This window comes from Numenius arquata, chromosome 7 (genome assembly GCF_964106895.1).
Source record: "Numenius arquata chromosome 7, bNumArq3.hap1.1, whole genome shotgun sequence".
NCBI classification, from domain to species: domain Eukaryota; kingdom Metazoa; phylum Chordata; class Aves; order Charadriiformes; family Scolopacidae; genus Numenius; species Numenius arquata.
In genome coordinates this window covers 47,239,456-47,264,581 of record NC_133582.1, presented here as the reverse complement: position 1 = coordinate 47,264,581, position 25,126 = coordinate 47,239,456, and the positions used below count along the sequence as shown (strand labels likewise).

General features: G+C 39.6%; 2 protein-coding genes across 5 annotated transcripts in view; one reads left to right on the top strand and one right to left on the bottom strand.

The window, feature by feature from the left end:
• The window catches only part of RARB (retinoic acid receptor beta), a 191,404-nt gene extending 183,390 nt beyond the window's left edge, over window positions 1–8,014 (top strand). For 3 of the 4 annotated variants that reach the window (XM_074150291.1, XM_074150292.1, XM_074150293.1), the window contains 3 exons: window positions 4,603–4,807; window positions 6,143–6,301; window positions 7,818–8,014. In XM_074150291.1, coding sequence (XP_074006392.1) covers window positions 4,603–4,807; window positions 6,143–6,301; window positions 7,818–8,014 — 561 coding nt within the window. The remainder of the gene's footprint in view (window positions 1–4,602; window positions 4,808–6,142; window positions 6,302–7,817) is intronic. The other variant, XM_074150294.1, reaches the window with a different exon arrangement.
• Window positions 8,015–9,207: 1,193 nt separating this feature from the next.
• Window positions 9,208–25,126, bottom strand: part of TOP2B (DNA topoisomerase II beta) — a 65,143-nt gene continuing 49,224 nt past the window's right edge. The window contains exons 22-36 of the mRNA XM_074150884.1: window positions 24,936–25,070; window positions 24,284–24,484; window positions 22,463–22,658; window positions 22,217–22,308; window positions 20,898–21,053; window positions 20,675–20,758; window positions 19,593–19,790; window positions 19,097–19,241; window positions 17,716–17,874; window positions 16,678–16,885; window positions 16,091–16,170; window positions 15,673–15,783; window positions 10,882–10,998; window positions 10,003–10,100; window positions 9,208–9,798 (exon numbers count right to left, since the gene is read on the bottom strand). Coding sequence (XP_074006985.1) covers window positions 9,637–9,798; window positions 10,003–10,100; window positions 10,882–10,998; window positions 15,673–15,783; window positions 16,091–16,170; window positions 16,678–16,885; window positions 17,716–17,874; window positions 19,097–19,241; window positions 19,593–19,790; window positions 20,675–20,758; window positions 20,898–21,053; window positions 22,217–22,308; window positions 22,463–22,658; window positions 24,284–24,484; window positions 24,936–25,070 — 2,142 coding nt within the window. The 3' untranslated portion in view covers window positions 9,208–9,636. The remainder of the gene's footprint in view (window positions 9,799–10,002; window positions 10,101–10,881; window positions 10,999–15,672; window positions 15,784–16,090; window positions 16,171–16,677; window positions 16,886–17,715; window positions 17,875–19,096; window positions 19,242–19,592; window positions 19,791–20,674; window positions 20,759–20,897; window positions 21,054–22,216; window positions 22,309–22,462; window positions 22,659–24,283; window positions 24,485–24,935; window positions 25,071–25,126) is intronic.

Here is a 25,126-nt window from a genome sequence, read left to right as displayed (position 1 = left end):
CAAGGAAATGGTGCTACGAGCTCAGTAAACTCCATTGGGTATAGGCCAAAGAATTGTTTTATATACAAACAAGCAAAATCTCTGGAAGGGAAATAACATCAAGCCTCGCAAGGCAGCTGAAGGCACCGATTGGAGCTGGTGGAATTTGTATCTGCTCTGGTGCCAAAAGTTTCAGGGATAAATATTACTAAAATTCAGTCAGTAACCCTCGTAAAAGCGAGTGCTTCTGTCTGCTGGTAGGCTGGCCCAGCAGCCCTCACGCATCCCCAGCCTCGCCGAGCTCTGGCAAAACGAATGTGGAAAGAGCCTGGAGTCCGGCCTGGATCAAAACCTGAGAAGTCCTTGAGCCCTAATCCTTAATAATGTCACTTTTGCTTACTGTTGTAACCCCCTGTGTGTTCATGGTAGGAAGGCGTTTGTGTGTGTGTGGAACCCGTGCTGGTGGGGTATGGCAGCGCCATGGAGGTTTGCTCGTTGTTTCAGAGTCACCTGCTTGGGTTTCACCTCGCGGGAACCATCCCAGCCGACTGAGGCAGCCAGCGTCTAACGACAGGATTTCTTTAAAAAAAGCTTGCTTTAACTAATCTTGTTTAAAATGAGTAACAATTTTATGGTAGCAACAATTTTGTAAATGCAACTTTCTGGTCGGTTCTGGTTTTGTGTGACCTGTGGGGTTTTTGCTTTGCACATTGTAGCTGGCTCATAGGAACCCCAGATGCTTTAAGATATAAATATTCCTTGAAACAAAGAGTCCTTTAATCATGGGCAAGAACCTTATTTATGGCTGCAAGTGGCATTTAAGAGCAGAGTGACAACTAAAATACTTGGCTTGGTTACAAAATCTAAACAACGTTGAGGACATTAGGAGGATGTCTTCTAGACAGCGGTTCAGTTTAAACCGGAGAAAGATACCGTGATTTCTTATTTTGAAGTGCTGACATTTCCCATATGTTCTGCAGTGAATATGAGCTTGAAATCAGCTTCACTTTGACACTGGAAGTTTGCCCGAGAAAGGGTTAGCAGCGAATCAGCAATATCCACGGCGTTTTGCAGGTCTTGATGAAGGATACAAATTTTTTTTTAAAAAAAACCAAACGAAACCAAAACAAAAAAAAACCCAAAACCCAACATTTCAAATGATCTGCCTCGGAGTTTAATAACAGCGTGTTGTGGGATAATGTCGAAGGAATGCAGGAGAAACCTGAGACCCGATTGCTGCAGTGAAGCTCGGTGCGGTCACTGCAGAAACACGTGGTTGAGCTTCAGCTGTGCCCGTGCCCAGCAGAGGCCCCGCAGGCTCCTCCAGTTGACGGCCGGGGCAGCGCTTAGGTGTGAAAGCCTGAAGTCTGCCTTTTGCAAAAAGCTGCTCTACTCGCTGTCTAAGCCTGGAAGCAGCTAAACTCCATGGGAAATTTATGTTTTAATTATATATATATATTATATATATTTATATATAAATTTTGCAAGACCCCTGCAGGTCTCTGTCCGTGCGTGCCCACGGGGGCTCTAGGCTGAGTAACCCAACCCCAAATTCATTCCCGATGAGGATCCGACATGGAATTCTTCCTCTGCGTTAGCCCTGGGGGACGGTGATCTGATAGGTCTTTGCTGAGCAGCCCCAGCCCACACCCCCAAAGGGAGAGGGACTTGTGGTACCCACGGGTGAGCATGGAGAGCTTCTCGGCGAGGGAACCAGCAGCCTGTTGTATGGAGGGAGGAGCATGTTCAGCCCCTGGGTTTTTTGGGATGATTACTCCAGGGCACCCTAGTCCCTCTGGGCTGGGAGCCTCCGGGCAGCATGGTTATGGCAGCTGGTCTCCAGACTTGCTCTCGGAGGGAGGATATGGAGGAACCGTGTCTGCCACCCCTGCTTGGGCAGCTGCCAGGGAGGCTGCGGGCAGCCTTTGGGAAACACCACGGCATTTCCCCGTTTAGCTCCAAGTCCTGTTCCAGTAATTTGCTGGGTTGGGAGTCCTGAGGGTACGGAGGAAGGAACTCTCATTGCTAAGGCTTATCAATTAAAATAGCACCAGAGTAAAAGGGACTGCCTTTCTCCCCAGCTGAGCTAAGGGAAAATCAGTACCACTTGAGAAATACAGAGCCTTGTTCCTCCAAAAGTGGGATACCTGATCATCACAGGCCACACACTCTTGCTGGAAGGCAGCTACTGTGGGAAGAGCTGCGCTCCAGTTTCTCTTGCATGCCATTGGAGAAGTAAACCAAGTCGCTCTTGGGTTTCTCAATAAATATGCCAAGTTTTCAAACCTTGCTTTTCTTGAAAACAACAAACTCTGCATGTTTCTTCTCCTTTCTATACAATGCTTTTAAAGATTTAAAAGGATAACCAACAGTGAACTTGAGGGGAGAGAACTGCCGGTGGTTACTGGCAGTGCAGAATATGGTAAACGTGCTGTCTCTTATTGACAGGGTGCCATGCTTTGTAATGTTAATTTCTGCTAATAATCCTGAAATACACTTTGGCTGTTACATAAAACCTTTGGAGTTACCAGCAGCCTTTTAAGATCACTTCTATTAGTGGGGAATTTGTGGACAGTGAAGAATTTGAGTGCCATGCATTGATTCAAGTAATTTCAAGAGCTTATTCTAATTCAGGGGTAGGGGAACGACGTGAAACGTGCCTGTCCAACCACGGAGAGTCTCCGTGCTTCAATGTATACCCACAATGTGAGATAAGATTATTGCTGAGATAGAAAATAGTTGAAGAGCCTTCTGCAGAAATACGCCCTCTCTTACCAAGGAATTTAAGAAGAGAAATAAAAGCTTCCCTGTAGGTCTCTTACATGCCATGTCCTCCTCGTTCTCCTCCCTGCTTATTTGGAGCAGCGTTGCCAGGCAAGGATGAAAGCGGGAGAACCAAGCCCAGACTGGTCAGCTGCCAAGTGCTGGGGCCTCTGACTCAGAGCTTCGGCAGCTATAGGAATAATTAAAATTCTCCCTGTGCTCACTTACATTCGTGTAAATCTTTTGTGTTGAATCTTTAAAACCAAGTAGGATGGCTGTATGGGAAATAAATACAGTCAAGCCCTGAAAAAACACAGCTGTAGTCTTTGCTCAGCTAATCAGCTAGGCTTGTGTAAAGTTTTGGTTTAGTTTGGTTTAGTTTAGTGATAAGCCTTCTCCCACCTCTGATTATTTTAAACATTAAGCATTGGCATATATATATAAAATAGAAATATCTCAACATGATGGACATCTCTTTTATTTGATCCTTAAGGCGGTGGTCATTAATAGCAGCTGTACAAATGAGCCCGTGCCGTACAGAGTCACATCCCGGCTTGGCTCCGAGAGGTGAAAGTGTTCCCGCGCTCGCTCTCTCTGGCCGTGCTGCCACCTCCGCTGTGACAGCCCTCCTGACGCAGCAGCTGCCCCACAGGTGTCTTCTAACAAAACGCGGAGCGTCCTCGGTGTTTTATTCATGTGGTTTGCATTCCTGTGTGCCCAGTTAGAGGTGTGAATCCCCATCCTCCCCTCCAATGCGCTTTCATCTGGGGTCAGTGCTGGGTGGCTGTCGCCATACAAGCAGACTTGCCAAGCCCAGCGCTGCCTGGGCTTGCAGAGGAGCGAGTGACACCGCGGGCAGTGGGAAGATAAGCTGTGCACTGGGCAGGCAGGGTCTGCCCCCTTCCCAGCGCTGCCCCGGGCTTGGGATTGGGGGAGACGCGGAGCCTCAGGGAAGGCTCTCAGCGGGCTGGTGAGGAGGTTCAGTTTTACAGCACACAGAAGCAACAACAACCATGAAAGAAGAAAAGCTGGGCCAGCTCTTCAGGCTGCTGGCCAGGCTGCCGGCAGCCCCACGCTGCCCTGTGGAGCTTCAAAGTCTGATAATCCACTTGGGTGCGAGCTCCCCGGCTGGCAGGGCAAGCAGCGCTCGCTGGAGACTGTACCTGCAGCTGCCGGGGAGATGGAGGGCTTCGCGCTGCTCTCGGGGGAGCCCTCAGGCAGGGGCTGTGGTGACAGCGTGGTGTTCCCCTGCCTGCTCTCGCAGAAGAAGGGAGGGCTCCCCGAAGCGCAAGTTCCGTTCTGCCTCTTTCTCCAACTCGGCTGTGTCCGCGCTCGCTCACACGAGGTGCCGCAGAGACACCTTGTCCTTACCCAAGACACAACCCAGAGAAGCGCTGTCACGCAAAACTGATCCCTGAGATCAATGGAATATGTGTGTGTTCGAAGAGGTGAGAGGTTTTTATGATCTCGCTGGCTCAGAGCAGCAGTGCGATAGTGTTTTACGGTCAGGTGCGTACAGCGCGCTAATTGAAGAGCAGTTTATGGGAATATAATGGTGATGGTGACCTAAGTGGTGAGAATTACACGGAAGTTTTGATTATTTCATAACTAGGGGGGAAGCTTCTTTTCTTAAATTTGTCATAAAAAATACCTATAGTCAGTTGAGTGTATTTATCTTGTACCAGAGAATTTTTGTGCTTCTAGAACCGAACAAAGTGGAGTTTGATTTTGGATTGTTCTGATGTGACGGTGCAGTGCAGCTCCGTGGGCCATTCACCGCACCGAGAAAACCCAACAAACCTCTGACGGAGTGAATTCTTCAGATTTCTTTTTCTTCTGTGTGTGTGTGTCCTCCCACAGATCCTTAGAATTTGCACAAGATACACACCAGAACAGGACACCATGACCTTTTCAGACGGCCTTACCCTAAACCGAACTCAGATGCACAACGCCGGATTTGGCCCGCTGACGGATCTCGTGTTCACGTTTGCCAACCAGCTCCTGCCTTTGGAAATGGATGATACCGAAACAGGTCTCCTTAGTGCCATCTGCTTAATCTGCGGAGGTACCGTACCCCATGGGCCCGGACGCGATTGAGAAGGACAGACACGATAAGATCTTCATTTATGTTTCACTTGTTTTGCTTTCCTGTACTAAAACATACATCTAAAATAGAGATGTATGTAATACTATTGTATACGTTACGTAAACCGCTTAACACTAAAGGTTGGTTTTCCACTGCTGATAGTTATTGGTTTCATTATCGATACGTTTGTAAGTGAATTGAATCGTTCTGTCAAGTAACCAACCCTGTTATTTGCCTGATAAAGGACTATAGGATATGATTCTGTGATCCTGTGATATATCCTGCTGCATTTTTTTATAAGCAGTATATGGGTATCTCTATGAATGACCTTCGTTACGGCAAGATGCCCGTTGTGCAGCACTCATAATTTATGCGTATGCAGATAGTTACCTCCACACAGAAGCCATTGGTGATAACTTTCTTTTGAAAAAAAAGTAGGTTATACTTCAAAATTAGCACAGCGGCACCGATGGCATGATTTGGAGGGGGCTGATTGCAACTTGAAAGGGACGTTGTCAAGTGAAATCGGGTAAAATCGTGGTTTTAAAATACAAAAAGCAAGATCTCAAATAATTTCCAAATTCCTCTGTAAATTTCTGTTATTTTAATCACGTAGGTGTTCTCTGCATAATCTGGAGTAGCAGGAGGAACACACCTTGTTCAGTTGGGCCGTTTTGTTGAAATACAAACCAGGCGTTAGCAGAGAATGTTTAAAAAACGCGCGTCAGTCTTTGTGGACAATGGCCCTTTAGTACAAAATCATTCCGATTTTATGTGTCTCTAAGCATAACCCATCAGCAGCACCGGTGGCTTCTGAGATGTCATTAAGAGGTGAGGGGCGCCTCCTGGTTTATGGGTGACGTTTGTTGTCACCCAAGCTAGCACTGCCATCTGCTGATACCTGGCGGTAACTCACTCAGTTTTAGTATTGATACAGAAAGCACGTGAGCTGTAATCTCTTTGTACACCTCGGCAGCTTACCAGTGACGCACACAAAATTAACTGTGAGATACTGTTTGCAGGGAGGCGCTTTCCCCTCGGAGGGGCAGGTGCAAGAGCGAACCGATAGTTCCGGACCAGTCAAATGACAAACATTTCCAGTCACCGAGGCAAAATGAATCTATAGTTTCAGAAAGCCATGGTTTATCCTCTTCCTGTGGAATACTCTTAAGTACAGTGTGTGGGTCATAAGCGGAGAGAAAGATGAAACTCATGGAGTTCTCATCAAGGACATGGAGGAGCTTCTGTGATTTGGAGTTTGTAAAAAAAAAATAATATTGAAAATCATACGAGTGATATGATACTTTCCTACAGATCGCCAGGACCTCGAAGAACCAATGAAAGTGGATAAGCTTCAGGAACCATTGCTTGAAGCACTGAAGATTTATATCCGAAAGAGACGACCCAACAAGCCTCATATGTTCCCAAAGATCTTAATGAAAATCACAGATCTTCGTAGCATCAGTGCAAAAGGTACGGTGTCTCCCAATAATTCAGCCACAGGGCCAGTGGTACGTTTCAGAGGGAACTGGCCCAGACACCTGGGTTGTTATTTTTTTAATATATCTAAGAAAGGTCCTTGTGACCTTTCTCTTCCCTTCTTCTTTACGGAACGCCCGTGTTTAAATTGGTTCTGCTTTAAACATACATGGTGCTACATTCTTCACGCAACTTACAGTGAAAATGACGTCTTAGGTGTAAGTAGGTTAGCAAATCATTAGCATGAACTTGTTATTAGTCATCTTAAATCAAGATAAAACCCTGAATTAAACCTTCGTTAGTCTTTACCGTGGGCTGTGGGTCAATATGTACTTTGTATCACTAGCGGCTTTCAAAAAACCAAAGCGTTTCCAGACAGCAGAAAACTTGTGCATCCAAAACTCCCCTGAACTGGGGTCTGACGTACTGAGGATTTAGAACTGATGTGATGCGGGATTTTGGAGATTCAGCACCTCCAATCCACTCTGCCCCTGCTCACACGTGGGTCAATTGTGGTTTGGCATTTTGTGTAGCCTTGTACGTGGCTGATGATGTCAAACACACGCAGCCCAAGCGCCATCACGTAAATTCTCTGGAGCACGGGTGTAGCTGAACGCTTTCACTTCGTCGGGGGGGTTCCCCGCTCCGTGCTTTCTCCCTCGACGGTGCAGCCCGAGAGGGGAGGCCGGGCAGCAGTTCTGGAAGTGGCAGTGGACCATCAGCTCATAGCAGCCCCCGCGCACCCCTCTTCTGCCCCGCGCACCCCTCTTCTGCCCCGCGCTGTGGCTTGGAAGGTGACTGTGCTCCTCTCCTTTGTGTACCCCTGCATCTCCCCCAGACCCACTGACGCGTTTGCTTCAGTCAAGTCAGACGTAACCAGAATTAGTGGTTCCGTGTACTTCTGTGGTTAATTAGCGCCAGAGAAGACACCTGAAAACTACAGAAGACAACGGCACAAAAAAGTATCCTTTTGCCTGAATTTGTTCTTTTGTAAAACAACAGTTTGTTAAATTCTGATTCTTATTTCACAGTTTTCCGTAGGGGAAAGAACGGTTCCGCGTGACATCGCTGCAGTTCTCTTACAGGATTCACCTCATCAATTCCACACGAGTCAGCCAGAGTTTTTGTCACTCTACAGTCTTTGCAGAGCCAGTACAGATTCAAAACTGTCAAGAATATTCCAATTTATAAAGACATCTACATGATCATGGTTTAGTTTATTTTTTCAGTATCGTTTAATGCCATTTTGGTTCCTTCTATGAAAAGCAGCGGGTCACCCAATTCACCGCTATTGTAATACCGGTTGCTATGTCATAATTGTAAATTAATTTGTTAAGAAGTCCTCATCGAAGTCCTTTTTCTTAAGTTGTTCGCTTACATGACTTTGTATGGAAGAAGTACAGAAGGAGACACCGAATCCGTTAAACTAACACGCGGTGAAATGACTACTGACGGTGCTAACAAAACCGAACCATGCTAACGGCAGGGACTTTCTCTTCTCTTTTTAAAGGTGCGGAACGTGTCATTACATTGAAAATGGAAATTCCTGGATCCATGCCACCTCTTATTCAGGAAATGTTGGAGAACTCTGAAGGACACGAACCACTGACACCAACCTCAAACGGAAATACCGCAGAACACAGTCCCAGTATCTCGCCTAGTTCAGTGGATAACGGCAGCGTCAGCCAATCCCCTATGGTGCAATAAGACATTCTCCAGCTACTTCAGACATTCCTAATACCTTATGTACAGGGATGAAAAGCAAGACAAACATTTTTTACTGCTGCTTAGTTTCTGGACTTAATATATATCTATATATGTATATATATATAGATAAAAACTCAACAAGGACCAAGAAATTTTCATATGTATCGATATATACTCCTTGCTGTTTAAACTCTTAAAACTAGAAAAATGCAAACTTTTGAAACTCTAAATCAGCCATTTCATGCAAAAAAATAGTTAAGCTTCTGTTTTCTCCTCTGAACATTGAAGATTGCATGGTGACAAGACAGATCTCAAACTTTAAATTCTGGTTGCATTTCTGATGACTTTGTACATACAAATGTATGGCTGTACTTTCTATACTGGATGTTTGGTGCTTTCCTTTTGTCTCTCATACCTAAAGCGATCAAGACACCAACCATATGACACGGACTACTGTACACATCCAGAAAAGGAAGTTTAAAGGACCGTTTGATTTAGTTTAAGATGAAAACTTGTCTTTGATGCCCTCAATTTGCATCTCCTTCCTTGTAAAAAGTATACAAAAAAAATTCCCTGCACTAGCAGAAAAGACATCCGTATCAGCGTTAACTGCCAGATCAGTTACTCAGATGTCATTTGTTCCACTGTTAATGTCACTTTAAAATTTAAAGAAGTGGTTTCTTACCTGGCAGGTGACCTAGCGACACGACACTGCTGCAGCAATGATAGCCTCCAAGGCAGAAACACTTTTCAGTGTTACCATGTTTTTGTTTACTCGTTCTCAAGCCATTAGGGAAACTTCATGGGGTGATAACCAGCAGAACCATTTACAGCTTCTGAATGGGCGAGTCTGGGGTATTTCCTTAAGAACGGACTGCCGGGAAGGAGCTGGGTTATCCAGCCTTCCAGGTGCTAGGGAAGGAGGTACAGCCAGGACTTCCAGAAACACAAGGAGAGAATCTGCCTTCTTGGCCTTGTTAAATCACCATGAAGCAGAGCGAAAACTGTGGTAGAATGGTTAACGGATTTAAAGTGTCAGTTTCTTAGGTTTCATTTAAAGCACTAGTGGATTTTTTTTTATATATTCTAGCAAGTCTGTGATGTACTTTCACTGGCTCTGTTTGTACATTGAGATTGTTTAACAATGCTTTCTATGTTCATATACTGTTTACCTTTTTCCATGGAGTCTCCTGGCAAAGAATAAAATATATTTATTTTAAAAAAAAACCCCAACCGTGTAGAAATAGTCTCTCTAGTCCAAATTTTACACACACACACACACACACACACACACGGAGTAGTTTTCCATTTTTTAATGTTTAAACTTCATTTCAAAAAGCAGGTTTGCTGTTTGCAACCATGACAATTAAAATGTGCTTTAGCACAGCTGTCTAGAACATCTCTACAAGCCAGTCAGACAAATACATGACATTTCAATGAGTAAAAAAGAGCATAAAACTGTAGGTGTAAGAACAAAATGTTAAAATGCCTACACACAATAATAAAAACCATCAATTACATTATCACATAAAATAAGTCAAATGTACAAAAGTTTGCGACAGAAGGGACAAAAGGACAACACAAGATAGTTGTTGGAAAACATTTGTGTGCTCTTTGGGCACTTAATTAAACATATCAAAATCATCATCTTCATCAGACTCTGCAAAATATTTAACTTCTTTTCTAGCCCGGCCCGTCCGTGGCTTTGGGGCAGTTTCGGAGGCAAAGCCCGACTGAAAGATTTCCACGTCAGAATCCTGGTCAAAAGCGGCCTTCTTGGATTTCTTTAGAAAAGAAAAGACAAATCAGTTGTGATGCTGTGTGCCTGTTCCCTCTTAATATTCAGAGTTGAAGGAAACCTTCTCTAACGTCTAACTTCTAAACCCCCCTTACGATACTGGCAGCCTATAATAAGAACATGTACCTTTTAGGTAAAGCAATCCATTAGGTTCTTTTTACAAGGAGAAAAGAGCACAGATGGAACTGACCTTGCTTGGTGTTGATTTAGGTGTTTTCTTCCCAGGGTTGTATTCACCTTCATTTTCTGAACTGGATGCTTTCCTTTTCTTTGCCCCTCTACCTTTTCCTAGGTGAGAGAATATGATTTAACTTTGTTTTCTTTTTCTTTTCTTTTCTTTTTTTTTTTTTAAATAAAACTGAAAAAAAGCCCTAGTGAAATTACTGTAGTATGTCTACATGGTATAAAGTTCAAATTTAATTTACAACTCAAGCTTCTTCATAACAGCAGTAAAATACAATATATTTTATTTTCTCAGTTTTAAATCTTTTATACTTCTTCCAAAGTTACCATTCACTCTAGGAATTCAAGCTGTTGGTTCAGGACAGGGACAAACTTCAGTAGATCGGTGACTCTAGACTTGTGAAGTACTACAAGTCCTCAGTCACCTTCTGTACTGATGACACAGCATTCATTCACCTTCACTATTTCATAACTTCACTGTTAACCTCAACTATCAACTGCGATACCATAGAATTGGTTTAAAAAACCAGAAAATGGTACTTACTAGAGTTACTACCAAATTTTACTGCCTCCTAAAAAGCTAAAACAAAGTAAGCAGTAGCCAGGAGAAGTGATGAAAAAAAAAAGGGGGGAGCTATTAAAAGCGTTCCCCACAGTGAAGGTCAGATAGAAGGTCCAAGCATTGTTTGTCAAGGCAAGTCAGTACATTGTCCTTGTCACAGAAAGGGCTCACGGCCAAGTGATCTACTAGTGGTATTAGTGATTAATTTACTAAGAAATCAATGTGGTTCTAGTTTTCGAGACCCCAGTTCTGCTTCCTCATAAAAATGACTGTGAGCCTGTGTAACCGAGAGCAGAGTCGTGAGTGTTGAGCACCAAAACTCACCTTTGGGTGCTGCAGTCTTCTTTGGAACGCCGAATTCTGAATCAGAGTCAGAGTTTACAGCTTCCACCTTCTTGGCCTTGGGAGCTCTTTTAGGTTTAGGGGGCACATCTAGTTTTGCTGTTAGAAGTTAGAGATACTAAACGTTAACTTTGCATGTTGGTTAGAAGTATTAGATTTTTATTAGATACACCAATTTAGCATAAATGGCAGATACTAAAACAAGATGAGCTGCTTCTGCATTTGGGGTAAACATATTTCAGCTTTTATGCTAAAAATGAGTGGAATAAACAGGAGGTTTCCTTTCTCATTCTGTCAGTTCCAATGTTGTTAATTAAATATTTTTTCATCTTTTTGAGCATAAAACAGATTACCAGTAACTAAAGCAGCAACACAAGTTTTCCAGGTTGGATACTTTAAACACAATTGGCTACATTACAGTGTTTACAAGTGCTGCTTGTGACACTTTTGCCTTCACAGTGGTACAACTGCAGGACAGCCTTCCCCATGATTACTGCAGGAGTTTGAGAGACAGGGCATCTGACTCTGTGACACTATTTTCTGTCAATATCAGCAAAAAGGAACTTCAGAAAAAGCAGAAAGGGGACATATCTGTGGGTTTCTTACAGACTTCTTTTGATTACTGCTACACAACTAGTCTTGCATCTTTAAAAGACAGTCATTGGTATGTTCACACAATGGGTGACAAGGGATGGAATCACAGAATCAGGAAGGTTGGAAAAGACCCTTAAGATCATCAGATAACGTGTTCTGTATGCTTCCAGATGAGTCAGTTTTTGCAGAAACCTCGGCTACACTACTGGCCTACGCTCTGTCACCTGCCACAAGTACCTGAAAGATGATGAGACACCTGTAAAACCAGATACCAGGAACATAGACATTTGTGAGAACTCAAGCTTTCATTTATGGTATCACTAGGGGAATGGGTTCAGACAACAAGAGACCGTCTCCACAAACTTTTTGGCTACGATGCTTTAAACTGCTACCTACTGGGTAGGTAGTATTGGGACCCAAGTATTTGGTCCAGACAATATAAAAAAAAAAAAAAATAAAGCTGCCTTTGGCATCATGGATGGGAAAAACAACAAAGGGTGTTGGCTGTGGCAGCCTTTCAGACAAGACTTGGGGCAGGAAGCAACAATGCTTAGGGTGGAAGTCAGGAACCAATTTGAAAGCAACTTGAAACAGGTCTCTGGGTATCTCAACTGGGGAAAAACAGCTATAGTAGTGTAAAGTAAAACTAAGTAAGCCACAAAGACCTACCAGTAAGCCTGGAAAAACTATTCAGCAACTGAATGCTGAAGGACTACTTTCTAGAAACATCCCCAAAAGTAAGTAGGTAGTTATCATTAAAGAAGGGGGCAGTGTTACCAGAAGGTACGTGAGTTTAGGTCCCATAAGGCAATAAAGTCCTTTATACAGGAAAAAGCTTTACCAGCATAAGAAACATAGACTGGGGGGCAGGGAAAGGAAAGATGCAGAAGTTCATCAACTTGAAGATGACAAGCAGAAATTCTGACCAAGAGAATCTTAGTAGAGGAGATCTATTTTAGCTCTAGGTGACATTCAACATCAACAGCTGAGGTTTAGATGCCCTCCTGCAGGATTGTGTACGTTTTGGCCAGCTAACGGTGCCTTGCACAGTTCCTCATGCTGTAATGGGAAATTTGCACACCATACCAAGTACGCTCCATTGGCAAGTACCACCCAGCACATAAACCATGAGCTGTAACTATCTTCAGCTGGCCCCGAGTCCTTGAGTTTGTTAACTGGTGTTAGAAAAGGGGCAGATTTCTGACTGACAAACAAGGAACTGGGGAGAAGGAAATAACTGGGGAATGAAAAAGAGGTATGACACACTAGACTTGTTCTTCCCTTGAAACAGAGCCTGTCATCACTGGTCAACTCCTGTCAAGTCCACCTGCCAAATACCAAGTCCAAAGGACAGCAGACCTCTTAATTGTTGTCTGGTGGCTAAAGCAACAGTGTCCATGGCTTCCAGAACATGCATCTCCGTCTCTTACTTACTCTAGTGGGACTCTGAACCGCTACTTTAGGTTAGGTTATACACCTAGTGCCTGCACAAGTGGGAAGGATCTGACAGCAACTAGAATGCAATCAGCTCAGCCAAGCTCTCCACAACGTATCATGACAAGAAATGGAATTCTGCAGTGGGATCAGTGTAAACAGGCTCTCAAGAAACCCAGGTTTTTGGCAGAAAGTGCAGGAATTGTATCAGTCCTACAGCTGATGCGAAGGGTACATCTAACTGCTAGAATCTCAACAGCTGTGCTGGTTAAGGTGAGCAGCTGCTTATAACGAGGGTTAGACTGCTTTTCAGACTTTCCTTAGGCTTACTATAAAGCACTAGGACCACAGACCTCTCAAATAGTGCATGAAAAGCAAGCTCAGCAGTCTCTTGATCCTTTGTAGTGAACACTGGAGGTCAAGAGATTTCATGTCAAATTGATCAAAGTCTGAAAAGGAGGTGAACTCCTACCTGTTCCTTTATATCTTCTCATTGAGAAGGGAAAATGGCTGTACAGATAGCAAGGCACAACAAATGGTTCTTCAGTTTCAGCTTTCTACACTTACAAATCCAAGCTCTGAAGTCACAGCAAATCAAGCTCTGGAACAGTTGTTTCAGCCAGACAATAGGCATTCCCAGTGTGAGGGTGAGTGGATGGAATATTACAATACCAGAAAATGGGTTTTGAAGGGGCTGCTGATACAGGGCATGAAGATGGACTTAGAATCAAGGAGACTACTAAAAGGATTCCAGATGACCAATGGACTAAGCACGCTAGGTTATCACTGCACTGTCAAACTGTGATCACTAAACTGTGGTCTTGCCTAATCTGGGCAAAGGAGAAATGAAAACTGGTGAAAGCAAGCTGTCGTGCTTGCTTGTCATGCACTGGGAGAGAGATTGTACCCCTAAGGCTACTCTGAAGGCAAAAATTTAACTTTTGCTTGAAAGAGAACCTGTTTATACCTATTTTGTGAGTGTAAACATTAATTAGAAACTCAGAAACAGATCACAGCTGTATTTTAAGGTTTCAAGTTAGGTTAATGATCACTCATCATATCCAGGCCTTCAAAAAACAGAGGGAGAAAGAGATTAAATGTTAAATTGCATCCATGCTCAGCTACTGCATACACAGTTCTCTTGTACTTACTGCAGTACATGAGTTTAACATAAAAGACTATTCTATTAGAGATCAGCTATTTCTGTAAACAGTCTTCACATATTGTTTTATAGAACTTCACTAGCTGAAAGTGCTTGAGAAGCATTCAGATATTTGCTGATTCAAACAGTTTACAAATTAGACTAGACACAATGCAGCAAGGAGGAGATTAGAAATATGGAAGCAATGGGGGAGAGCATGAAAAGATGCTGCAATTCACTGGTACTTAATATATAACACAAGATATTTCTTTCTCATTTTTAAGAGAGTAAGTTAACTATTGTAACTGGCTGCTTTCTTGCAGATTTCCTTGAGATAAAGTTTTGGGGAAGAAGTAGTACATTAAGTTCAGCTGCAAGTTGGTCAAAAGAAGTTTTAAGAAACAAAGGCCATAGTATCACAGGAAAAAAAAATATTTTGGAGGACATAAGACTGAGCTGCAAGAAAAAATGAAATTATCTGAAAGACATATAGGAAGAAAGACAAAGACCTGAAAGCAACAAAATCCTCAGTCTGTCATGTGCTAAGAACTGTATTTTATTACCTATTTAAACTATTAGGTAAGAAAAAACATTATTTTCGCCATTAATTATGGCAAGAGTCTAGCATAAACTTTAACACATATTTAGAAACAAATGCAAGTCTTTCTCTTAAAAGTAGCACTAACAACCAATAAACCAATAATCCCCAAGGTAGACAGAGCAAAAAATCCATATTCCTACAAATACCCAAGCACAACCACAGAAACAAATCCAAATAATAAACACATTCTTGGAATTGTTCTTAATTACTCAATGCAAGATCCTGCAAAATGCCAGTTCTAAGAGCCTAACTAATAATTGAAAGAATTTATACCTCTGAAGTTCAGCAATATAAAGATGGAGGAAGAAGGAAGGAGGGACATCTGGATTTATGCCATTTGCCTTCCCAAGTAACCATTACACATGATGGAGCCCTGCTTTCCTGGAGATGGCTGAACACCTGCCTGCCAATGGGAAGTGGTGAATGAATTCCTTGGTTTGCTTTACTTACATGCGCGGCTTTTGCTTTACCTATTAATCCATCTTTATCTCAACCCATGAGCTTTCTCACTTTTACTCTTCCGATTCTCTCCCCCATCCAAGCGGGGGAGAGTGAGTGAGCAGCCGTGTAGTGCTTAGTCGCTGTTAAACCATGACATCTACTCAGGACATAAATATTTCTTGGGGATTCCTCCTTTGCACTTGCTCTCCTTCCTTTTAAAGTAAGTAAGTTAGACCCATTATAGAAGATGATCTTCAGCCCCAAGGTCATCCTGTTTCACTTATTCCCTGAGGGTAAACACCTCCCATCAGTTAAACTAATCAAAAGCTGAACGCCAACTCCGTACCTGTAAAGTAGTAAGTTTTGACACTAAGTAGCCAGTGTAAAGAAAGAAATTAGTATCATTACGGAGATGGAAGAAGTTCACACTCTACGCTGGATTTCACTAAGTTCAAAATAAATGAATGCAGTTTCCTCTTTGAAGATGAGAAGAGACAATGCAAAGATGGAAGAGATGAGTTTTAAATAAATGGATGGGTTTACAGGACAATCCTATACGTACCCTTTTTAGCAGCTACTGTTTTACTTGGAATTTTCTCTGTTTGTTTTGGGGCAAAAGATGATGAGAAAACAGGAGCAGAATCTTCTTCATCACTGTCCAATTTTGTCGTATCTACAGTCACAGAGTATGTTTAGAATAAGATTTGTTCACTGCATATTTTAAATCATTGCTATTAATTACAGTCAAAATTAATCTCAAAGAAGTGCTTCTGATACTACAGCGAGGCTATGGATGTACTGTGACTTTCTTATCTATGAAACAAGCTTTGTTCCTCTAAGGATCAGAACATCCTTCCTCTTTCCTCTTTCTAAATCTGGAAATCCTTCTTGTATAACTACCATGTGAAGCTTGTGTATACCACGTAAACTCAATGTAACAGTTGCTATAAGATTAAATAGATCAGTGAAAAGAAGCTCACCATCATCTGTCTTCTGAGAATAAGATGGGAAAGAAAAGATGTTCCCAAAATCTTGATTTTTCTTGTCTTGAGATGTTTTTCTACTTCCAAACAGGAAAAAGAAATTATATGGGTTGCATTAACTACATACTGAAGTATGTAGACATTATAATATCCGTATGAGATTAAATTCCTGTTTTAGCACTACAAAGCATTTACAGCATTTTTGTACATCCTTGCAGCAAACCCCTAAAACCACCTTTCATTCATGAACTTCAGGCATTTAAAATTAACAGAATTACATTTTTTTCAATAGTCCTGTATACCAGACTGGCACGAGATGGAAAGTGGACAATCTTACAAAATGCAGTTTAACAGAAGATATTACTGACAGTTTACCATAATTTGGTAAATCATGTTTACCTCTGCATAGGTCAATTGCAAGGCTGAGATAACATAGGCTTTAACTCCTCCCCAGAAATGTCTAAATTTCATTTTACATGGTACATGTAAAGTAATAACAGGTTGGTGTTTCTCAGCTTTACTCAGAGACTTCTGCATTCAAAAAAATTATTAATAACGAAATACTGCTGAGTTACAGTACTTACTCTGGAGATGGCTTCGATTTGGCTGGGGAGAAGTCATATTCATCTTTTTCTAAACTGTCCGAGGGAACAAACTCATCTTCTCTGTCATTTGTAACTGGAGAGGATTTTACTTTTAGCTCATCCAAATCATTATTATTGTTGGCCTCATCATCATCATCTGCATCATCTTCTTCTTCTGAGAAGTCAAAAGTATACTTGGGCCTCTCAGCTAAAAAAAAAAAATCACATATACACACATTTCAAGAGAGTTGTTTATCTTAATACATAAATAAATAAAGTGGAAGTCACTTTAAGTCACAAACCCTGCCCCAGACTATACAAGACAAAAGACTGGGGGAAAAGAAACTTGTTTGAGCCTGGAAGAATAAAGCGACCTAATTTAAAGTGTTACCAAACACCTAACAGCACTTGTGGCTTGCTCAGATACCTTCAGCGAACAGCATTATGAAGGCATCACTGCATAAGTAATTTTAAGGAATGAAAATCCTTTAAGTTTTTTTGAATCTATCATTTGAACATTCTTCCTAATCAAGTGCTTGAAAAATTCATCAACAATTTTCCACAAAAAATTGTGTGTTTTTCTTAAACTATCAAATATTTATATATTTTCCAAACTTTCAGTCTCTGCTATTTTTGCTTTTCATGGACAGTTTGAATTTTTTTGATAAATTTTTATTAGCCATTTGGGATTTCGGCCTTATTTGACAGTATAATTGCAATACAGTAATTTTTTAAATGTTTGTAATAGTGTTATCTTGTCTATTTCTTGTATAATTCACTAGTTTTGAGAGTAATTTCTATTCTAGTGTTTAGAATAAGGGAAAATATTTATGGATCAAGTTACAAAATCTTTCATATCGACTCTTAAGGTCCTGGTCTTGACAGTAAGAGTTTTTTCACTAACTGCACAGTGATGAAAACATAATGCAAGGTATCTGTAGCAGATAAAGTCCTAAAGGAAGGCGATGGTCAAAGGAAAATGTAGGCTTGTAGTTAAAACTTTTAGTCACAATGCACAATTCCCAAAAGCTTGAGTACCTGCAGCTCTCCTAAGCAGAGAGTCTCTTGGAATAATCACGGGCTCATTCTCTTCTAAATCACTTTCAGACTTGGATTCATCATCTGACCATGGGTTTCGTTTCTTCACTTTTTTTGCACTGGATTTTGTAGATGATGGTGTTCTTCTTACCCTAGTGCCTGCCACAAGTTAAAGCATTTATTATAGTCAGGGTAAAAAATATTTTCATCTTTTCTAATCATTTATGATGCATAAATTCAGCATAAAATTTTATCTTTAAAAGTTCTCCTTTAAATGTTGTAAATTTTCTCTTTCCTGAAGAAAAATGTGATGTGATGAAATTATTTCACACAGAACCTGACCTGCTGCTGCCAAACAAATTTGTTTTATGCCTGAAAAACATAAAAGTCCTTCATTTGAAGTTTTAGCTCTCTGCAAACTTCAATCTTTTTTAAAGGTTGCTGGAGTTTTCCAGGAAAAGAACAAGCAGTTTTCCATTATTCAGGGAACATGATCAGGAACAGTTATTGGAAAAATCCAATTAACAAGGGAAGCAGAGGATACCCTATTGGGGGGTAACAATGAGGTCAGTCAATTGCAGGGCAAGCTCAGGTCAAGCTGGACTAATTGGCTCTGGCTCAACACCGGCTGGGGTAGATTTGAGCTGCATGTAGACAACTCAGTCATAACTGCACTCAGTTAATCTATTCAGGTTGGATAATCCCCTGAATAATTAAAAACAGATTTTATCCCAGAAGAAGTATTTGCGTAACCACTTTTTATTCCTTTTTTTAAAAAACCTCATAGTTAAACCTTCTCTTCTGTCTTTAGCTTTCTCTTTTTTTTGTTGCTGCCCCCCATTACTGTGTATTTCTCAAACAGTAATAATAAATTCCTACTAACAGAGGAAAGTTAACATAGACATTGGTTAGTCTGCCAAGCCATAACACGCATAACTTTTAAAAAGTCAGAATGACCGAGTATGTCAATAGGAAAATATACTTATTTAATCAAGTTTTACAATCTATACTATTACTCATACTGAAGGTGACTGCCGTGTCCTTCAACATCAGAGACCATGTAGAACAGAAATTTCAGTTTGCAGAGAACTAGTCTAGTTATGTAAAAATAATCTATTTTTCTACTCACAAATTCAAAGATTTAGACCCCCCAAAAAGTAAAATGTAAAAAATGTTAAGATCCGACACCTCCAGAAAAGCAGCTGACGTAACAGAAATTTCAGCAGAATACTTTCAAGTGTTTCCACACATCTCTTTAGGTAAGAAAATCAGATGAAATAGTGATCATTGTGGTATATTTCCCTTCTCACTATGTGTTAAAAACATATTTAATGCCCAGGTAGTATACACAACTAAGGTTAACTATGTGTAAGGATCTTACCAGGCTCCTTCTTCTCTCTCTTAGGTTTAGGGGTTTTAGTTGCTGTGGCTGATGTATTCAGTGAGTCATCCCCACCACCCTCAGCTGGCACACCACCAAATTCTTCATCAAATTCCATCTTTATTGCTAGAGAATCTGTTTCACCCTAAAAATATAAAAAAGTTGGCCAAAATAAAATAAATTACATCTTTATATTTCAAGATAGAACTGGAATCATTTTGTAGAAGACAATAAATGAAAGTAGACTAGTATATATTGATGTTTGGTGAACAGTCTTGGAAAGAAGAAATCTCAATAATAACACTTGAACAGTAAGTAGTCACAAGAGGCTTGCAAATGTTAAAGAAATCCAGTATTAACTTCTTTGCGCATTAGGTCAGCAAAACAGTATAAATACAGCATTAATGAGGTCTAGTGGTTTGGATTTATGCTACCAGAGTAGAAAATATAGCAGTTAAATAATTAATAATCTAACTATAGCAATAGTTTGATTTACCTTTTTCTTTTTCAGCAATTTCCTACTGGCATCAGCTTTCATGGCAGATGTAATCTGTGGAACTATTCTTCTGCCAAATGGTGACGGCATGGTCTCTTCCAACTGAAGTTTCTTCATCTTGGGTTTACCAACTTTGCCTTTTATTGGTTTGCCAACCATGCCAGCCAAAACATCTTCTCTTTCCTGTGCTTCTACTTTCTAACAAACAAGGAGGGGGTGGAGAGGAGGAACACATTCTTGTTTTTAATGAGGACAAAGTGGAACATGGTGATTATTTAAGATTCATCTCCTTTTTACATGAAGCATAAGACTTCTCTTAATTCTCATTTGAATTGTAACACACTTGCCAGTAAAGAAAAATCAACCACTTAATCTTGGTAAATTCTTCATTACCGTATACAGTTAAAAACTACACTTTTATTCAAGATTAAATAAATACGAACTTTTGGACACTGCTAGACCGAAATACCTTTCTTTTACCAAGTTTCTATTTCTCTTGTATGTGTCTGGGTACTGATGTAACTTTTCAGTATTTCAGCATTTAAGTAGCTAGTTTCTAGTAATTTTTAAGGCACATTTTCCAGTTCTTTAATCAGCTTTTTTCACAATTTGAGCTGAAATACAGACATCCAAACAGAACACTTCATACAGTACTTATTATGGTCTACACACATTGTTCCTACATGTAGAGCTTTGCATTTGACAATACTTATGGCCTCACAACCAATTAGATCATGTAGAACTACAGTAATTATTAGTATTACCAGTTACTACTCCCGTTTTTTTTGTATCATCTGAAAACAAATTTTCTCCTGGTAATTTTTCTTTTATCATCACTGACTTGAAAAAAACCCATTAAAATACACAGATGAAAGAGACAATCTCTCAGGAACACAACAAGGAACACAAATACCCAATATTTCTTTCCCACTTATCACTATATTTGGAGGTCTATCTGCTTTTAATCCAAAATGTGATAATTACTATTATTTTTTGCTTAAATTTTAATACTTTTAATTAATGTTTTAATTAAATTAATTTAAATTCAATATTTTTAGAAAGATGTGTAAAATAAAACATACTTCAAGCTCTTCAACAAAGGCCGCTAAATCTTCTTTCCAGAGATCTGAAGGAGATTTCCTTTTAAGATCATTTAGTTCTCTCTCCTAAAACATGAAAGTAGTATGTAGAATGTAAGTTACTAAGTTACAACTAAAGTAAGTACTATCAAAACTGAACATTCACAATTAGACACATCAGTAATTACTATATAATTTTAGAACAAGCCTTCCATGGTGTACCAACCTTTGAATCTCTCTGCTTAATCAATTCTTCTACTTTCTCTTTCGTGAGTGACCACAGGGACATGTTTAAGATATAGTTAAAGTCAGGGCCAGAAGTTGAGCCAGAAGCAGAGGAAGCATCATCATTTGGGTTCTGTGGGTCCTCCTCTTCTGCTGCCTAAAGTAAAATATTCACAAGTATTAATAATCTTAGCTCTATGCATGAACTGTAACACTGCTCCAAAGCACCATCACAAAGTAGTAAGATGTGTCCTCATAGACTCAATAACTTTAATGTTTTTCTGTACCTTTCCAAAAGGCCATCTTCCTGTGACCTTCTATAGTTGGATTATTTAATCATTTGATTTAAGAAAACAAGTCTGAACCTGATGCTAGCCATAAGCCTTGTATGCTGTTGGCTACAGGTATTGGTACTGTCCTAGCTGTCTTGCAGGGTTGAGACCTTTGCCCTTTGGATATTCATGTGTATGTTTCTTTAGAAATGAGCACAGTCTTGGATAAAAACTGCTATCAAAACCCTGAACGTACAAACTGTGGTTTGGAAGTGTATCAGAATTTCTCATAAGAATAGTTTTGTTACAAAATACAATACATCACATGGAGTTAAAATACAGTAGCAAAAAAATCCCAAAGCAAATCAAATGAGAAATGAAAACAACTAGCAAAAACAGTGGCAGTGACAGAAAAGGGGTAGCTGACAGAAATTTGAGGTTGCTTTTCAAAGTAGTTTCACCTACCCACAGTAAAGCATGAAATTAAACTTGGCACGTATCTCTTTTGGAACAATATAAAAAACTCTTGGGTTTAAAAAAGCAAAAATAAATGTAGGTCAAGGTCAAATTTACTAAAGTAAATTCAAAAGTGATAGCTTTATAGTACTCATGTTAAATTACAGAAAACTGATGAAGAATTTATATATAAATAATTTCGCAATCATGTGACAAATAAATAAGGGGAAAATCAGTTATATGTGTGGGGTAAATGACGCAGCATTTTATCTATCAGCCACTCAGAAATCAAGTTGCCAGTTTTCATTTGGGTACATTAAGAAATTAAATCCTCTGCATTCTCATTTTCAGACTTGTATTATCTAGTTTTCTTCTAAGAATTATCTATAAATGATACCAATATTATGTGATGATATTTTTGTACAAGTTTAATGCATTTTTAAAAATGGAAGCCAATAAGGAGTAATGAATAATCTTTTTAAATGTTGTGTTATAAATTAACATAGACTACTAGAAAACAAACATCTGAATAAATTAATATAATTTATAACATTAACAAAATCAAATATATCCAGAGATTTCAGATTATTACCTTTTCCTGTGCTTCTTTCCAGGCTTTTACTGGATCAGATTCATAACCTCTCTGGACCAACATCTGAATCAAATCTCTTTTTGATCTGTTCTCTACAAGATAGACACACCACCGGGGGGGAAAAAAAAAGGAAGAAATAATCAGTGTCATGAAAATAAATGTCTTACATGCAAGTACACTCTACTATATTTAAATCGTTTCCAGATTTAACCCCACTGTTACCAATTCTAGCTTACACTTACTCACCTATGGTGATTTTTCCTTGTATCTTCTCTAGAATGAAACGAGCTTGATTGTTAAGCTTGGTAGATTCTGCACCCAACATTCCCACAAGCCATTCCTTGCGTAAACTATAATAATGTAATCGCAAATCAAAGAACTCCTTCAAGATGTCTTGCACAGTTTCATACTTCTTTAAACATCCCATGTGATCAAATAGCACCTATAAAATACACAATTGATGTAGAGAGACAGTGCATAACTCAAACTTTGTTAACCTTTGTGTACAAGCTTATTTCTATTGCACATATGCACGCACCATATAAAAAGTGCTATTTTGAAGACTGAACTCAAACCTTACTATGGAACCACACAGCACATAGCTGGATAGATTTTATTTTTATTCACAAGTAGATCTAAGATGAGATTTATGGTAAGATGTTCAAACAGGAAGACAGCTATGTACAGAAATATGCCCGAATTCAGTTGAATGACTAATTTTATCTAAATATTAAGGCACAAGTTTGGTAGCACCTAATGATTCACAACCATTTAACATAACAGTTGAAAAGCATCTCCAGTAATCTTTCAGTTCAGCTGTGAAATCTGGCACTTTTCAGCTGTGAAAATTGCCATCCTTCAAGTTCAATCACAAACAAAGTAAGAAATCATTTTTACATCACAGATGGAATCAATCCTGCCTGACTTCAGACATTTCCAGTTTAGACATTTATGGGTGAACCAGTCACCCCAGGCGCCCTCTATAGTCAGCTGAAAGAAATAAGCCCCTCTAGAGGGGCAATTCATCTATCTAAAATACCTATTTGGGAGGTGGGTGAACAATGACTAGCTTGCATAACTTTTTAAGATGCTTACACTAGGGCAGATTAATTCCTACACATTTCAGAAGGCAGAAAATGCAGAAATAAGCTACAAAACATTTTGTAATCTGTTAAACGTTAATTTGAAGACAGATTCTCACAGTAGTTCATATGGATGTTTAAACATGTCAGAAATACTATCACCTTGATTTGGCAGACTCGCTTTTCAAGTACAATCTACAAAATGGGTTAAGCAAGGCCATTTTCTTCCAATGTAAAGGTCTTTAATTTATTTTTAACCTATTTTGACATAGCTTTTGATTTATTCAGTAATAGCAATAGTAATGGCATATTTGCTTTGTGATAATATCTGAAACTAGAATCTGCCATAATTCTCTGTAAAGGCAGGTCGTTTGGAAATATTCTGGCAGAAACTATCTTACAGTTCAAATCCCTCTCATAATAGACAAACATGTATATTTACTCACATTCTTACTCCCATCTTGCTATAAGCAGGATAAACTAAATGAGTAATTTACACCACAATTTTGTCTTCAGCAGCTTAAAAAAAGTGTTTTCTATACCTTACAACCTAAAATGGGATTTATGTTGGTGGAAACATTGGATCATTTAACTCCTATTAGAGCAGTAATAGTCCTGCATAAAGTGCAATTTTGAAAATGTAACTTGTCTCATGTTTAAAACTCAAACCTAATTATAATATGGCAGAAAGTTATTTGTATGATCTACTTTAATCATTTTTGGTTAGCTGCACAGGAAATTTTCAGTTACAGGCAACTAACCGCCCTGAGCCTGTCTAGTTTGGTTTGAAAGATTCATCAGGACTAAAATGGATTTGCTGATCTATATTGACTTAATATTTGTCACCACTACAATTTTCTACTATTTAAACAATTTCAATACACAATACACTGTTCCATGCCAAGTACCAAAGTACACTACAAAAACATTTGCGTTTACAACAAGCAACAGTAAGGATTATGATAGTCAAACATGAAAAAGTTACCATAGAATTACAAGTAAGACTTGTTTGAAGCTTAAAGACTTTGTGCAATCCAGCAGCTTCTGCCTGTGCAAGTTTTTCTTCTGTCATCTTCACAACAAATTTCACAGTCGTATCGGTGTGGTATTCCTTATAGTCAGAAATTAACGCTGGAGTTTTTTCAGTCCCATTCAGCATAGGTTCTAGAACCTGTTCTTTGTATACCTATTAAAAAATATGGTAGCAAAACCAAGAAACACTTCTTAAAATCCTGAATTCCTTAAACCAACTGAACAACGTTAAGATTTTAAAGCTTTATACATTACATATGATACCAGTTACAATTTACAGAACTAGTATAACCTGCAAAATGCTGGCCAAGACTAGCACAAGAGGCATCTAACAAGGACAGAAAAGTCTACTCAAAAGAAAAAGGAGATTAGATATTAATTCAGCAGGAGAAGCAGGTATTCTTTGTAGTATGGACAGTAGATGGCATAAGTAGAAAATCGTCTTCTACAAAGGGACACAAAAGAATGAAAACATGTTCCCTTCCATGTATGTATAATCATCAGAAATTGTGTTAAAAGTTCATCTGGATGTAGGATTAAATAATTTAATAACAAACTTTTCATTGGTTTTGGGTTTTATGTAAATGTATTTCACTGTTACTTACTTGGGTCCATGTCCTTACAGGAAGCTCAGTAATTTCTACTGTGTTCCTGTCCACCACAAATATCTCACCACTGACCACATACTGGTTTTGACCAAGTTCCTGAATGGTTCCTTTGAAGTTTTTGTAGTTTGGGAGCTGAAATTGCAAAAAGCAGCAAAGTGGTAATAACCTTTATAATAAACCAACAGAAA